This window comes from Cololabis saira, chromosome 12, assembly GCF_033807715.1.
Source record: "Cololabis saira isolate AMF1-May2022 chromosome 12, fColSai1.1, whole genome shotgun sequence".
Taxonomy (NCBI): domain Eukaryota; kingdom Metazoa; phylum Chordata; class Actinopteri; order Beloniformes; family Belonidae; genus Cololabis; species Cololabis saira.
Window position 1 is genome coordinate 27,078,328 of NC_084598.1, and position 14,705 is coordinate 27,093,032.

Genomic DNA, 14,705 nt, shown 5'->3' on the forward strand with positions numbered 1-14,705 from the left:
TAGATGAAAAAATTGAGTGCTCATCTCCCTACAGGGCATGGTCAAATCAAGATCTTTAAATAAAAAATAGAAATGACATCTCATGGAAGCTAGGAAACTTTCCTCATTGTGCAGAATTTCTACCACCTTAATCACATATGCCACAAATATTTCTATTTGTGACTAACTTGTTTGTTAAATATCTGACAGCGAAGACTCACAGTAGACCTGTGATTCAAATAAACCTCAAGTAAACAGCCACAAATTCACAAGCAATGTTGAGTCACTTAATAAAATTTTAATTAACAGGCGGTTTCATGAACACCATGTCCAACCTTTGTTCATTATAAAAAACAAAATATAACATCGCAGGACTGTATCTGATGGGTGAAAAAGAATAGATTTATCTACAATGAAAAAAAAACCCAGATAGATAGACTTAAGAGATGAAAAATTACAGACATGGATAGATGGTATAATGTGATGTAACATTTAACAACTCTTATCTTGCAAAAACACTAAGTCTAACTACAAAGTGTATAAAATGCATCCACAGAACTGGTATGTTTTTTTCACACACAGTGAAGGAGGAAACCTTCTGTACAATATCTTTAAATTACTAACACATCTCAGGTTTTGCTCAGTAAATGGAGGTTGAACCTCAGATGAGTGCAGCTACACAGAAAATGTGTTGAAATAATTACAATATAACGAGCATCACATAAATGACACAGAACAGCAATCTAGCGTAAACAAAAAAGAAAACTGGTACCATTTACAAAAGGAGTTAAAACAAAAACTTTCAAATGAGTCAAAAACAAAATAAAACAAAAAATGGCTGGTCTATTAAGTGCTCAACCAGACAAGCTGAGCATGACAACATCATCATTTGACCGATGAAGACCAGACAAGTCCGCTGGCTCAGCAGCCTCATCGCCAGCTTCCTGGAAGACCAGTGAAGTTGTTGGGACACAACAGAAAACCTTCAGTGAAAGCACTGTTTGGTGTATCCGGGCAATAAAGACTACAGATGACATGAGAAGGCGTCTCAGATGTTAAGTGGGATGAAGAATCTCTGAGGTGTTGATGTCAGCGACGGTGCTACGAGACTCGGATCATCTGAGCCACTGTCTCATCTGATGCTGCCTGGGCCAGGTCCTGCTGTTTCAACAGCATCAGAGGCAAAAAAGATCAGTGACTGCAATAAGACATCATTATGGGTTTAAATTTGCAAGAAACAACCTATTTAAGTGAAAAAGATTTAAATATATATTTCAAAACACTTGAATCTGCTTACAAGCCAGACGCATCATATGTAGATTCTTTGTTCCACATGTTTTCTTACCTGCGACAAGGACAACCCTGCTTCCTCTTTGTCTTTAGGGGAGAAGAAACGGCCTCCATCTCCTCGCTTGCGCTGCATAGCGTGGCGGTGGCGAGACTCGTGTAGGTATTTCTGCCAGAGAAAAAAGTAGATGCATAAGTACACTACAAATGTAACATTAATTATAAATTCAGCCACCTTTATATTGCTCTTGGTTTGAGGTTTGCTTTAAATGCCAAAAGGATTTTTTTCTTGCTTCATTTTTTTAAACAATATAATTCTCCACCAAAACTTCATAATTACATTTTGAAAAAGGTTTGTGGTTTGGGACATACCAAACTTGTCACAGAAGAGGATATTAGTCTTGTAAATCATTGAAATCATTACATAAAAAAGAGAGACTGTCCATGAGGTGTTTCAGGCGGGTAGGGAGAACAAACTACTGCAGGAATCTTTCAAGTCTCGCATCATGAATCTTGACCTTTGTGACATCACATATCTACATGGACATAATTATAAACTACAGTGAATGAGAAGGACAAATAAATAGTATAAAGAATATATATTCTTTTATCAAGGTCACACCAAGATCATTTTTACCATTATAATAAATTACAGTTGGTAACTTTACACCATAGCCTACACATGCAGCTTCCAGCTCCAAACCTCCACATTAAAACGCTGCCCTCTGCCACACCAGGCAACATCCAGAGAAGCATAATAAATTGTGGATAAATAGAAGTTCTAAGAGAATCTAGAAGTTCTTTCATAATATTTTGCTCGATGTCTCACTACGGGATGCACGCCCCGCTGCAGACCTCAGAAGCATTAATCTCATTACACCAATCCTCCGTGCAGACTGCCTCCCAGACTTCGCTGTTTAAAATACCGAAACAGTCGAAACCCCGACTCGCCCCGGCCCGGATGGCCCAAAGAATCCTCGGTCCCGCACTGCAAAAACTCAAAGTCTTACCAGGAATATTTGTCTTATTTCTAGTTAAAATGTCTAATTTTTAGTCAAAAAAAATCTCATTACACTTAAAACAAGAGTCATTACCAGAAAAATAACTTGTTATTTGACCATTTTCACCTGTTTCAAGTAAATTTTCACTTGAAATGAGTAGAAAAATCTGCCAGCAGATTTTTCTACTTATTTTAAGTGAAAATCTACTTAAAACAGCTGAAAATTGTTGTTTTTTCCAGTGATGAGTCTTGTTTTAAGTGTAATGAGATTTTTTTGACTAAAAATGAGACATTTTAATTAGAAATAAGACAAATATTCTTGTTAAGATTTTGAGTTTTTGCAGTGCGGTTGCAGCTCCGCCAGCACAGCCTGCGCAGGCTGCCTACAACCAGGCCAGGAAAAAGAAGAAAGCGGCCTGACCAGCCCTCTCTTCACCGGTGTTGCAGCTGGTTCCCCGTTCACCAGCTCCACCTGCCTCCAGGGGCCCACCACGCCCCCATCTCCCGGTTGCCACGGACCATGCCAGGGCTAGCCAGGAGAGACATTTGACGGCAGAAGGTTCAGCAGTTGCCCCTCCCTCATGTCCACAAATGCACATAATGCCACATGTTTCCGCAGAAAATAAGAAAATAAAGTGTGTCCCGCTGCCACGTCCAGGCCGAGTGCCGAGAGCGCAGCTAATACAAAAGGCCAAAAATATCAAAATAAACAGCACGGTGGCAACAGCCGCTGCCCCCCCGGCGGGAAATCACGGCTTTCCCTCGGGAGGGGGCTGTGTGGGCTCCGCCGCTGCGCTGTCCCCCCGGGCAGTGCTCAGCGCCACCCGGGGACCAGCTTACTGTTCCACCAAGGGAGGGCGCCACCACCTCTCATGGTGGAGGGACCGCAGTGTCTCCACTCTGTCCCCCAGATGGGAGAGATGGGCTCGCAGCCTCACCCTGGGTGTTGAGGACGATTTCGAGGGGCTACAGACTGCAGTCCGCAGCTGTTCCCCCGCGATTCGCTGGTATAATACAGTCCCAGGCTCAGGGAGAGTCAGTTCGTGTTTTGCAGGAGGAAATTCTCTCGCTGTTAAACAAAGGAGCAATCTGTGTCGTATCTCCCGCACGATGTCAGACCGGCTTTTATTCCAGGTATTTTCTGGTCCCCGACCGAGGGAGCGGTATTCGCACTATCCAGGATCTTCAGGCTCTGAACAAATATCTCAGGAAATACAAGTTCAGGATGCTGACACACGCATTCCTGCTGAGCCTTCTGCTACAAAGCGATAGGTTCACTTCAGTCCATCTGAAATACGTATTTCCACATCCCGATTTATGCTCCCCACAGGGATCTGTTACGAGTACCGCATGCTCTTCGGTCTGTCTTTAAGCCCGAGGGTGTTTGTCCGGCGGAGGCGGCGATAGCCCCGCTGAGACAGCAGGGCATCCGCCTGGCCACATATCTAGACGATTGCCTGTTGCTGGCACAATCGGAGCAGGAGGCAACACCTACTCGATCTAGGTTTCGTGATAAACGCCGAAAAGAGCATGCTGTCCCCGGCACAGGGCATAATCTTTCTGGGATTATCCCTGGATGACTCGATGACTTTCAGCGGGTGAAAGCGGGTGTCTCGCGTTTTTTCATCCAGGCAAATCTGTTCAATTCAGATTGTGTCTTGGGTTACTAGGGCTGACGGCGTCTACCATTCTAGCAGTCCATCTCGGCCGCCTCCACATGAGGGCATTTCAGTACTGGGTGGCCTCATGCCGGCTGGATCCTGTGCGTCACGGCGCATGGAGAGTGCTGGTCACACCGGGATGCACCAGGGCGCTGCGTCACTGGCGAGTCCCGTCCTTTCTGACCCAAGGGGCCGATGGGGTCCGCCCTGTCCGGGAAGCTGGTCACTACGGACGCCAGCCTGACAGGTTGGGGTGTAATTTACGAGGGCCGATATGTGAGGGGCCACTGGAATGTGGACCTCCAACGGTCACACATACATTTTCTGGAATTATTTCTCCCCCTAAAACGTTTCATTCCGTCTCTCATGGGTCATCATGTCCTGGTGAGGACGGACAATATGACGAGGGTGGCGTCAGGGGGGATTACGCTCCCGTCGGTTGCACATGCTGGCACGCAAACTGATCCTGTGGAGCTGCGGTCGTCTTCTCTCCCTGAGAGCGACGCACGTAGCGGGAGCCCCTGAACCCTGTTGTCCAGGGGCGCGCCCGTAAACGGGAAGTGAATTCTGCATCCGGAGATTGTGGAACACATATGGGCCTGTTTCGGTCGGGCCACAGTGGATCTGTTTGCATTGAGAAACAACGTGCAGTGTGCGGTGTTTTACTCTCTGCGCAGCATAGATGCTCCCGTCGGGGTAGACGCACTAGCGCAAGCCTGGCCGCGCGAGCGTCTGTACGCTGTAATATTTGTTTACATTTGCAGTAAAGTGACACAAATGTCCCATTTTAACAAATGCCACATACCCTCCTTTCTTTGGGGATCTTGCCCTCAGCCTCCAGCTTGGCCCGCGCCTGTCTTCTCTTCAGGATACGATGATACTGTTTTGCATTGACATAAAGAGGCTCTTCTTCTAGCATTTCCGCCCCTGGCAGTGGGATACGCTGCATTGTGGGAACGCCGCTACTTCCGGGAACCATCTGACAGATGAAGAAATAAACACAGGCGCACAAAGCTTACAAAACCTGACATGTAATATAACAAAATGACACACTTACAATGGAAGTTTTTAAATCAGTGTTAATCAGTATACCGTAACAGAGCGCTGAAACTAGTATGATTATAAAAGGCCATGTGCAGTCACACAGGTGTTTATTAGTTTCTAGTTGTCCGTTACTTGTAAAAGTGAATTGATTCACAAAATTTCATGAACCACCAGACACCTAAAACGTGTAGAATTAGTCAGGTGTAAAAAGGTATCCTCCATGTCATCAGCAGAGATCATGAACAATAAAACAGTGAATTCGGTCACATTTCATGGTTCATCATCTGCAAATATAAAGTATTCATATTCCTGTTGTTAGTATTTCTAGCGCAAAACTAAAAATACTGTAATTTTCCAGAAATGTGGAAAGTCATTATCAGAGAGAATTACCAATCTTAAATTTTTTTAACTTGTGAATTGAATTAAGAGTCAATTATTGGGTGAATGCAAACAGGGAAGAAATGTTATCCATGGTAACAAGAAAACACCTGTGTTGATGGGGGACACAACTGTGTCATGGGGGTTTCAGGGGCTTGGAAAAACATGTTCATATTCTCATATTCTAGTGTATAAATTAATTTAAACAAGCTGGTGATTCGCCAAAAGGTACCAAGTAAATGAAAAAGTTAGCATTAAAAAGAAAAAAAAGATAACTTGACTCTCTAAAAACACTAGTGTTCTGATTGTGTCTAAATTTAGAGGGGAAAAAAAGGGAAAAAAGTAATAAGACGCTGAGTGAGTACCTCTCCACAGGGTCTTACCATGACCATTCCACCTGCATTGACCATGTTGCCGGAGACGGGCAGGGTGACGGTCACAGTGCCTTGGTTGCTGTTGGTGGTGTTTGTGTTGGCACCGCCGGCTTGTACGATCTGGGCACCTGCCAAGCTGGCAGCTGGAATTGTGATCATTCCTGCACGGAGATAATCATCAAATAGCTCATTTAAAATTAAGACTCGTTGATTCCCCAGTTTTTACAAAGCAGAATGCAACAAAAGTGCGTGTAGTACCCTGCTGCAGAACCGAACCATCTGTGTTGACGGGCTGGTAGACGATGGTCTGTCCGTCAGCTGTCTGTGCCACCTGCTGGCCTTGTACGCTGATCTGCTGACCCTGTTTAACAGATGAAAAATAAAATTAATATAAAAGCCAGGCTTCCCATGTACATTCCCTACAAATGCATTGATTAAAAAAAAAAAAAAAAAAAAAAAAAAAAAAGTCTAATAGCCATTTATTTGAATGCCAATGTTGGTCTGTTAACATAAAACACACATGCATATTTTTCTTTTGTGTATCCTAGTGTAGCGGAAAAGCAAGGGTTGTAATGCGTTTTGGATTTAAAGGCTTAAAACTTTGGAAAAAGAAGACAAAGTAATTTGTGACAACCTGATAAACCGTCACTGAAATACTGATAATAAATAAAATGTCAATTCAGTATTTCATTTATCTTTAAAACAACTCCACTCATGCACCATTTTAAACAATTATGGATTTCCGTGGTACTTAAAATACTTTCATTATGTAGCTGCGGGTTATGAGAGCTCCTGGCTTGGATGACTCCCTGTTACCATTTCCTCACCTGGATCCTCTGTGCTCAGCCATGTCTACACCGTCTGTCTGCATGTGTGTCTGTAACTTGGGTGAATTGTGGTGTGCTTGTGTATGTCTGTGTGTGTGCGGGGAGGGGGGCATGACATTAATACGTTTTATGTTTATTTGTTTTATGTAAAGCACTTTGTGTTGCATTTTATGTATGAAAGGTGCTTTATAAATAAAGTTTGATTTGATTTGATAAAAACCTGGTTCTGTCCAGCGGTGATGGCCGTCTGGGGCTGCTGGATGATGATCTGCTGGGGCTGACCCTGCTGGCCTTGGAGCTGGAGAGTCTGTCCACCTTGCAACTGTATCTGACCCGGCTGCACCAGCTGGATCTACACACGCACGGAAAAGTACACGTCAGTAGGTCTTTCCTTTTAAAATCTTCCTGTGACTTTCAAAGTCCAAGAAAAAAAGAAACATTCTTAAGTGACTATTTAATCAAAAAGATTAGTTTAAAAAAACAACACAATATAACCATTAAGTAATTACTGTATTGATATCCAATTAACATACATTGTGGGTCATCATGTGTGACTGAGAAAGAACTAAAGTGAGCCTGTCACTGTAAGGCCAAGTGGAAACACGGTAAGAGATTAAATCAGCAGATGATCTTGGTTTGAAAGAAATAAAAGCATTCTTCCCATGCTAAGTGGTTCCCAGTTTATAACAGAAATAAAATAATGTAATGTCCTGCTCTTTGTGTAACAAAAAACTCTGAAGAGTTAACATCCAGTGCTAAATGAGAAATACTTATGAGACACAACACCATTGTGTACGTCGCAACTATGCTTGAAAAGATGCAGAGGTCGGTCTGATAAAGAGACTGACATGAACATCAGATTCACAACACCCCAACAATTGATGAAGGAAGATCTGCTATTTGTCAACGGACCTTCATATAGTAACCAGGCCTGATCACTTTACCTGCTGTAGTCCTTGAGCTCCAGACACAGGAACCTGCATTATGGTTTGACCCTGGCCCCCTGACATGGCCTGCACCATGATCGGCTGCCCTGAAGACGTGATGAGCTGTCCTCCGCTCACCTGGACCATCAGGGGCTGCCCCTGCACCTACACACAGACACAAAGCTGTTGTAGCAGCACTTACATGTTTTACCTCAATACTGCACTATGTGTGACCTCCAAGGCTGCATGCAAGTCACTTCACAAAGATCTAACACACCACAGTGTACATAAAGATACAAATAAATGGATTACTGTCTTGTTTTTAATGAACAATCATTAAACTATCTGGTTACACTGAACCCAATCTGCATCCAGAAAGTTAAATTTCTTCTCAATGTTTTTTCATTAGTAAATTGGGCTACTGTAGAAAATTACAAAAATATTTGAACCAGTTTTCCTGGAATTCTGCTGGTGAACTAAAGTTAAAAGTTCATTAAATATTGATTTGCATAAAGCATGGGATTGGACATAATGTGTCACCATTTAAATCCTTTGCCTTAATATATGAATCTGAATATACTTCAAACTAAACAGAATATACAGCTGAAAGTCTGTGGATGTAGCTGATCATACAAGAAAAATACCAGGTAAGGAACACATTGCACTTTGCAAAAAGACAGTAGGAAATATATAGCTAGATGATGAGGCGTGACTGGCAGCAATATCAGTGGATACATGCTGTTCATTGCTGAACCTCAGCAGGTTCGTCGACAAAACACATCCACATGACTCATGCTTCCAACAGCAACAATCTTCAGAAACACGGATGTCAGACCTTCTACGCTTGCTTTTTAGAGCCAGAAACAAGCTAAAATGAATGCATCTCAGACAAACAGTGGCCTTTTTGAAGCCATGAGAGCACAAGCATAAACCAAGGGCTGGCACACAACACGCTGTGCTGAGAACATGCAGCTCAGATAAGTCGCAGGGAATGCGGAAGGGGGGATGATGAACCAAACAGCACAAATGGGTCATAAAAACAGCCCTGGTATAACATGCAAACTGGTAGGCTGTCCAACTGTTATGGCAGTGACACAACTACCTGGAGTGTCTGCACCTGCTGGCCTGAGGCCGTCACCACTGGAGCCTCTGTTTGCAGCTGCACAGCTGTCACTGTGCCCTGTGTCTGCAGGCAAGGCATGACAATAAACTCTCAGACAAATACATTTAAGCCCAAAATTGTTCATACCATCGCAATTATTAAAGTGATGAATAATGGGGTTTATTCTGGAAGGAAATTACAAATTATCACCAAAGAGAGAAAGACACTGTGTTGGAGATGTAAATTATAGTGACAGAAAAATGCAGCATCTAAAATGAACTGTACCTTTTCATGGCAATTAAAGGTTCTGACATATGTTGCATTTAACTGCAATTACATCCGTTTGCGTTAACGAACCTTTTGCATGTTGAAACAGGAATGTTGCACTTCTGCAATGATCTCCAAATCTTTGATATTGGAAGGCCTTCTCAAATTCTCAGTTGGAAATCTGGTTTGAACAGTGATAATTCTGCCTGGACTCTCATGGTCCTGTTGGTTCTTTGTTAACCCCTTTGGACCTGTGTTATTGTATATTTGTAGCCTGGCCAGCCATACCCATTAATCTTGTAAAAATTCTTATCAAATATGTCCGTCACCCCTACCATTCACAGTCATTTCCACCAGTGCAGAATAAACCATACCAAACCAATTGCAACAGGGAAGACTTGGTGCAATGACTCATACAGAAGCTTCCAAGATCCACTATTTAAAGCAACCATGATGGTTGAAGTCACACGCTTTGCTTCTCTGACTGGTGTTATAACTAATCAATATCATCTGGTTTCAACTCAAATCCAAAAGAACCAGAATACTTGTTAAGAGAGCCATCCTAATCCTTTTTCACTGTGATCTAAATAAGTATATTTGAGATCGCTATCTTGGGAGAAGTTCTAATTGATGAAGCTTCATCAAGGCCATCTTGATGAATGTGAGAGATCCTGGAAACTATTGAGACCGTTAAGGGTTGTCCTATATACGCGCCAAAAACAGACTTCCATTTGATCAAGACTAGAAGTGAGCATCAAAGACCGGTTCCAAATTTCATTAAGTATCGGAACCATTTACCTCAACTTAATGACTTTACTTACATGTATGAGTTTTGTTACTGGTGTCAGCAAGTGCTGAAACAGTCATTTGCAATTCAACAATGTGACATAACACAGTAGATAAAACATTTATTTAGCGATGTAACAGTGCAGTGACGGACTCAAAAGTTGTGATTAGCTGAATTGTAGTTGTAGCTGCTGAAGTGGATATACAGCTGTAACCTGCAAAGATGTTACAGTACGTTACTGAACTGCTGGCAGGGCTCTTTTTGAGGTTTTAGACGGTGAAGCAGTAGTTTTAAGCCCAGTTTTAAACTGGTGTATGTATATTTGCTGCCTTAGTTGTGAACTGATAAGCAGAATCGATAATGGTATTGATAAAGTCTTAATGAATTTCCATCTTTAACCAAGACAAGAACACACAAACAAACTTAAAATGTTCCAAAGATTCAGCAACATCTATTGGAAAAATAATTGTCATTAATACTGATGTTCATGTGGTAAATGGAAAAAAAGAGGACTTCAAAATAAACAAAAAAAACCCTGTCCTCCTAGTTAAGGATAGTTAATACACGCTAAGTACTAGGGTCCAAGTAAATCATGAGAAAATACAGGTACATTTAGAGTCTGAAATTTAAATACTGATTATTCCACAGAAATTCCTTACATTTGGCCAAGCTGTCAACAACGGAGTGATTGAAAACATATAGCACACAAAAGGATAACCAATATCAGAATTGGATAACAAATAACTATATTAACATTGTGGCGGCCAAAATCCAGACTTGAATGATAAGAACAGAGGCAACCAAAGAGCAAAATAACAGGGGGGGAACCTTAAATCACTAAAAGATTGTTGTTTCATTGTTAAAATGAAACTCATTCATCACTTCTCTCTCTGTACAGATACAGATTTGCAGTAAACAATTGATTAATTTGGGGCTTTTTTTCTAAGTATCATGAAAAGTAAATTGGAACTGATATCCCTTAAATCGACTGCATCCTGTGCAGTCGTTCATATAATCCCGATGCATAATGTTTGATGGTAAATTCTTGATTAAAACCCAATTAATCAGATATTTATGAGCTCACCTGCTGCTGGATCTGTCCATTGGCAGTCTGCACAACAATCTGCTCCCCTGTCGTGGTGGTGGCAGTAGTGTACTGCTCCATGGTTCGCTACTGGATCCTCTTCAAACAAAAGAAACACAGTGTTTAGCCGAAAATGGATGTTCATTATTAAAGCTTTATGTTATACATGCTTTAATGGCCAAATTTAGGCACACATTGTTGCCTTTTTGACCGTGATATGGGTGTGGAATGATTGATATCGTTATTTTAATAGCGCCCTTATAGGTGCCCTAATCATAACTAGGGTTGCCAGCCGTCCCTTGAAAAACAGAATCGTCCTGTATTTTTAAACTAATTTATTTATAAACTAAAGTACGCGTCCCGGGAGCTGAAAAGGGACGCACTTTGTCCCGCATTACTGTGAGAGTCAAAAAAATAGTCATATAGATGGCAAAAATGGAAAATGGCATTGAGCTGTTGAGTTCATAAGTTATTTTTTTCTGTATATATATGTGTGTGTGTGTGTGTGTGTGTGTGTGTGTGTGTGTGTGTGTGTGTGTGTGTGTGTGTGTGTGTGTGTGTGTGTGTGATTATGTGTGTAAGTAGATATATACATAGATATAGAGCAGATGCAGTTAATAGAGACAGTATAGTGTAAATAAGTATATTTATATAAATATCTATATGTGCATGTGTGTACAAATATATAGAAATATTCAACTATGTGTATGTATGTATGTATGTATGTATGTATGTATGTATGTATGTATGTATGTATGTATGTATGTATGTATGTATGTATGTATGTGAGTATAATTACAGTATATAATAATAATAATAATAATAATAATAATAATAATAATAATAATAATAATGTTATTTAGCAGTGTGAGTACAGTGTGTGAGTATTTATAAATACGAGTTAAATGATTAGTGAATGAGGGTAGGATTAAATAAGTTTACACTTCTTCCTACTACTTTTTTGCACATGTAAATTAAGTTATCAAGTGCTAAAGGATGAAATTCTTTGTTTTGTTGTTTTGTTTTCTTAAACTTCTCTTGAAGTGTTGTTTTTTTACATGTACAAAAATAAAATAAATCAAATCAAATCTGTAGCCTACAGTCATGGCCTTTGAGGCACAAATATGTTTACAAGTTTTCTACAGACTTTCTGTTTGCACTTTTGTTATTGCACTAAAAATGTGCACTATTACAGAATGGATGTTCATGTTCTGCTTTCTTTCTATTGTTTTATATTAATTTATACAATTTTAAGTTAAGCAGGACAGGTTTCTGTTTAAGAAAGACACTTATTTTATTCAGTTAATTTTGTTATTTTGTATTCAAGTGAATTGCTGGATAATAATTTGCTTTCCATGTGTTCATAGTATTCAAAAATATGCACCTAATTCAATTCAGGTTCGAGTCAAATAGTTAAAAAAAACGTTTCACTCACAAAAAAAGGGGCTAAAGGCTGATTTATGGTTCCAACGCAGAAGCTTCGCCGTAGGGTACGCAGCGACGCGCACCAATACGGCGTAACTCTGCGTCGATTTAACGCGGAACCATAAATCACGCTTAAAGAGGAAGGCGGTGGAAGGCTGCCGATGAGGTGTCCCTTATTTATTTTACAGGGAATTGGCAACCCTAATCATAACGCTGTATAATGTAATTTTACATGTAAAATGTTAAGTAGCGAACTTTGACGGCTTTCGTTGTATATGTATGTATTCATTTATAAATGTGTGTGTATATAAAGGCTATCTCAAAGCTAGCTATGGTATAAATCCTGGTAAATATTACAGACACAAAATGGATGCTCGTTATTTTAACGAACATGACGAAACTGTTATTGATCGGCTGTTCTTTTTTGGGGGGGTTGAACGGGGTTTTGCCCCTTTTGCCTGTTTTTCTGCCCATTTGAGTTTGGCCTCTTTTACTGTTTTGGACGAGCGATGTTCTGCCAATCTTTGCTACCTGCCAGAAAATGCTCCTTTGTGGTTCTGCGCATGCGCACAGTCGATTTTCAAAGTTTGCATCATTTCTTGCACAATGTAAAATTGATAATATGGGATTTTGAGTATTTGATCCTTCAAGATACACTACCCATGACATGAATTGCATTACACTTTGTGGACATTATACGATAAAGAGAAAAAAAACACAATCCTATTGCTTTATTTGATATCCATTCAGTCATTTGGCCTTTATTTAACCATTAACACATTCTTATTTACAATGACGGCCTGGCAAGAGACAAGGACCACTTGGGGGGAAGGAAGTGGGCTATAAGGAGTAAAACTGTAGCTCTACAAAAGGTAGAAAACCATTAGGTAGCATTTTCTGGCAAAGCAGCATAAATGGTCAGCCCGGCGTGTCTTTTGTCTGCAGCCGCTCCTGGAGCTGTAAAGAGCGGCAGCTCGGGCTCGACCAGCGGGGCTCATGTTTCCCGACCAGCGCCGGCGGGACGAGGCCATTTACACCCGAGCTCCGGACAGTAGCGGCGGCCAAAATCAAACTGCAATTTGATTTTTTTTTTGCATTTAGCAGGGTTAGTAATTTGGTTGGTCCGTGACAAACCAATCCGTGCTGACAACTACCAATGCCTTCAATCGTGGCTCCCTTACCGTATCTTCACTGTCCGGTTTCCCTCTGATTGGCTCCAGTACAGCACGCTAAAGCCCAATCAACAAAGTGAGCGGACAAAATGGCGCAAATGAAACAACGGCGGCTGGGAGGAGGCGCAGCCGCGGGACACGACACGACAGGACGGGGGGAGGGCCGGGTACACGCGGCCCTGCAGCGCTGCTGCCCGCCGGGGGAGGGAGACATTCACCCCCGACAAAGATACATGTGTTTGCACACATGATGATGATGGAGGTGGCCAACATAGACATATATACAGTACTCGAGTTGTAAAAAAAAATCAGGGGAGATGGTGGATTTTATCATATGGGGACAGATAATTTGTGCTGATTACAAATAATATAATATATTACAAATAATAGCACTGACCAAAACACCTGCAGAAATACTGCAGGAATGACATAGCAGCAGTTAAATGCAGCCTTCTGTAAGCTTTAAATATCCACTGGGCTTACATCAAATACATCAAAACACAACAATAAAAAACAGTTTTCTGAACTTATCAATATGATTCTCTCCTTCACAGGATAAGTAACATGGATCACTGCAAAAACTCAAAATAAGAATATTTGTCCTATTTCTAGTTTAAATGTATCATTTTAGTAAAAAAAAATCTTATTACACTTAAAACAAGACTCATCACTGGAAAAAACAACAATTTTCACCTGTTTCAAGTAGATTTTCACTTAAAATAAGTAGAAAAATCTGCCAGTGGAACAAGATTTTTTTGCTTGTAATGAGAAGATAAATCTTGTCCCATTGGCAGATTTTTCTACTTATTTCAAGTGAAAATTTACTTGAAACAGGTGAAAATTGTCAAATAAGTTATTTTTCTGGTGTTATTTTTCTGGTGATGACTCTAAATGTTGAAACAGCAGTAATACCACATTCATTGATGAAATGACATAAGGGATGGAAAGGGGGGATGATTTTGAACGTTTTTATTTCAGGGGGGGATGCCATCCCCCGCAGTCTCGAACGGGCGGGGACTCCCACTATAACAGAATCCCATAACAATTCCTGCAGTATTTCTGCAGGTGTTTTGGTCAGTGCTATTATTTGTATTGTACTATATTATTTGTAATCAGCACAAATGATCTGTCCCCATATGATAAAATCCACCATCCCCCCTGATTTTTTTTTTACAACTCGAGTACTGCATTATACATAGATGCCTCCTTTTGTCACAACAAAACAGAAACATCTCTGCATTTATTTTATCACTGTGACATATCCAAAACATTTTGGAGTGATCTTGAGTTCCATTTTTTTCATTTACTTAACATTAAAGATATTATTTGTTACTTTGATTATCCTAAAGATCGTGCTCTTGAACACCTATTGAATTGTATCATTATTCACGC

At 40.8% G+C, this 14,705-nt stretch overlaps 1 protein-coding gene across 10 annotated transcripts; it reads right to left on the reverse strand.

Annotated features, from left to right (window-relative positions):
* Positions 1-262: 262 nt before the first annotated feature.
* Positions 263-13,450, reverse strand: nfyal (nuclear transcription factor Y, alpha, like). 10 transcript variants are annotated; one of them, XM_061736288.1, is made up of 10 exons: positions 13,323-13,450; positions 10,717-10,815; positions 8,579-8,662; positions 7,495-7,641; positions 6,771-6,902; positions 5,982-6,084; positions 5,733-5,884; positions 4,733-4,906; positions 1,325-1,435; positions 263-1,177 (listed from the first exon to the last, which is right to left on the reverse strand). In XM_061736288.1, the coding sequence occupies exons 2-10, from the start codon at positions 10,795-10,797 to the stop codon at positions 1,112-1,114; spliced, it is 1,050 nt and encodes a 349-aa protein (XP_061592272.1). In that variant the 5' UTR covers positions 10,798-10,815; positions 13,323-13,450; the 3' UTR covers positions 263-1,111. The 10 variants fall into 10 exon arrangements, with proteins under 10 accessions (XP_061592272.1, XP_061592267.1, XP_061592273.1 ...); XM_061736283.1 differs by having other exon boundaries at positions 5,715-5,884; XM_061736289.1 differs by having other exon boundaries at positions 263-1,140; positions 8,576-8,662.
* Positions 13,451-14,705: the final 1,255 nt, after the last annotated feature.

Excerpts from the sequence above, each read along its gene's own strand:
- nfyal (XM_061736282.1), bottom strand. The coding sequence starts at position 10,797 with ATGGAGCAGTACACTACTGCCACCACCACGACAGGGGAGCAGATTGTT. Across the intron at positions 6,085-6,770 it reads TCACCGCTGGACAGAACCAG|GGTCAGCAGATCAGCGTACA; the intron begins GTTTTTATCAAA and ends TCTGTTAAACAG. Across the intron at positions 4,907-5,714 it reads TGGTAAGACCCTGTGGAGAG|ATGGTTCCCGGAAGTAGCGG; the intron begins GTACTCACTCAG and ends TTCATCTGTCAG.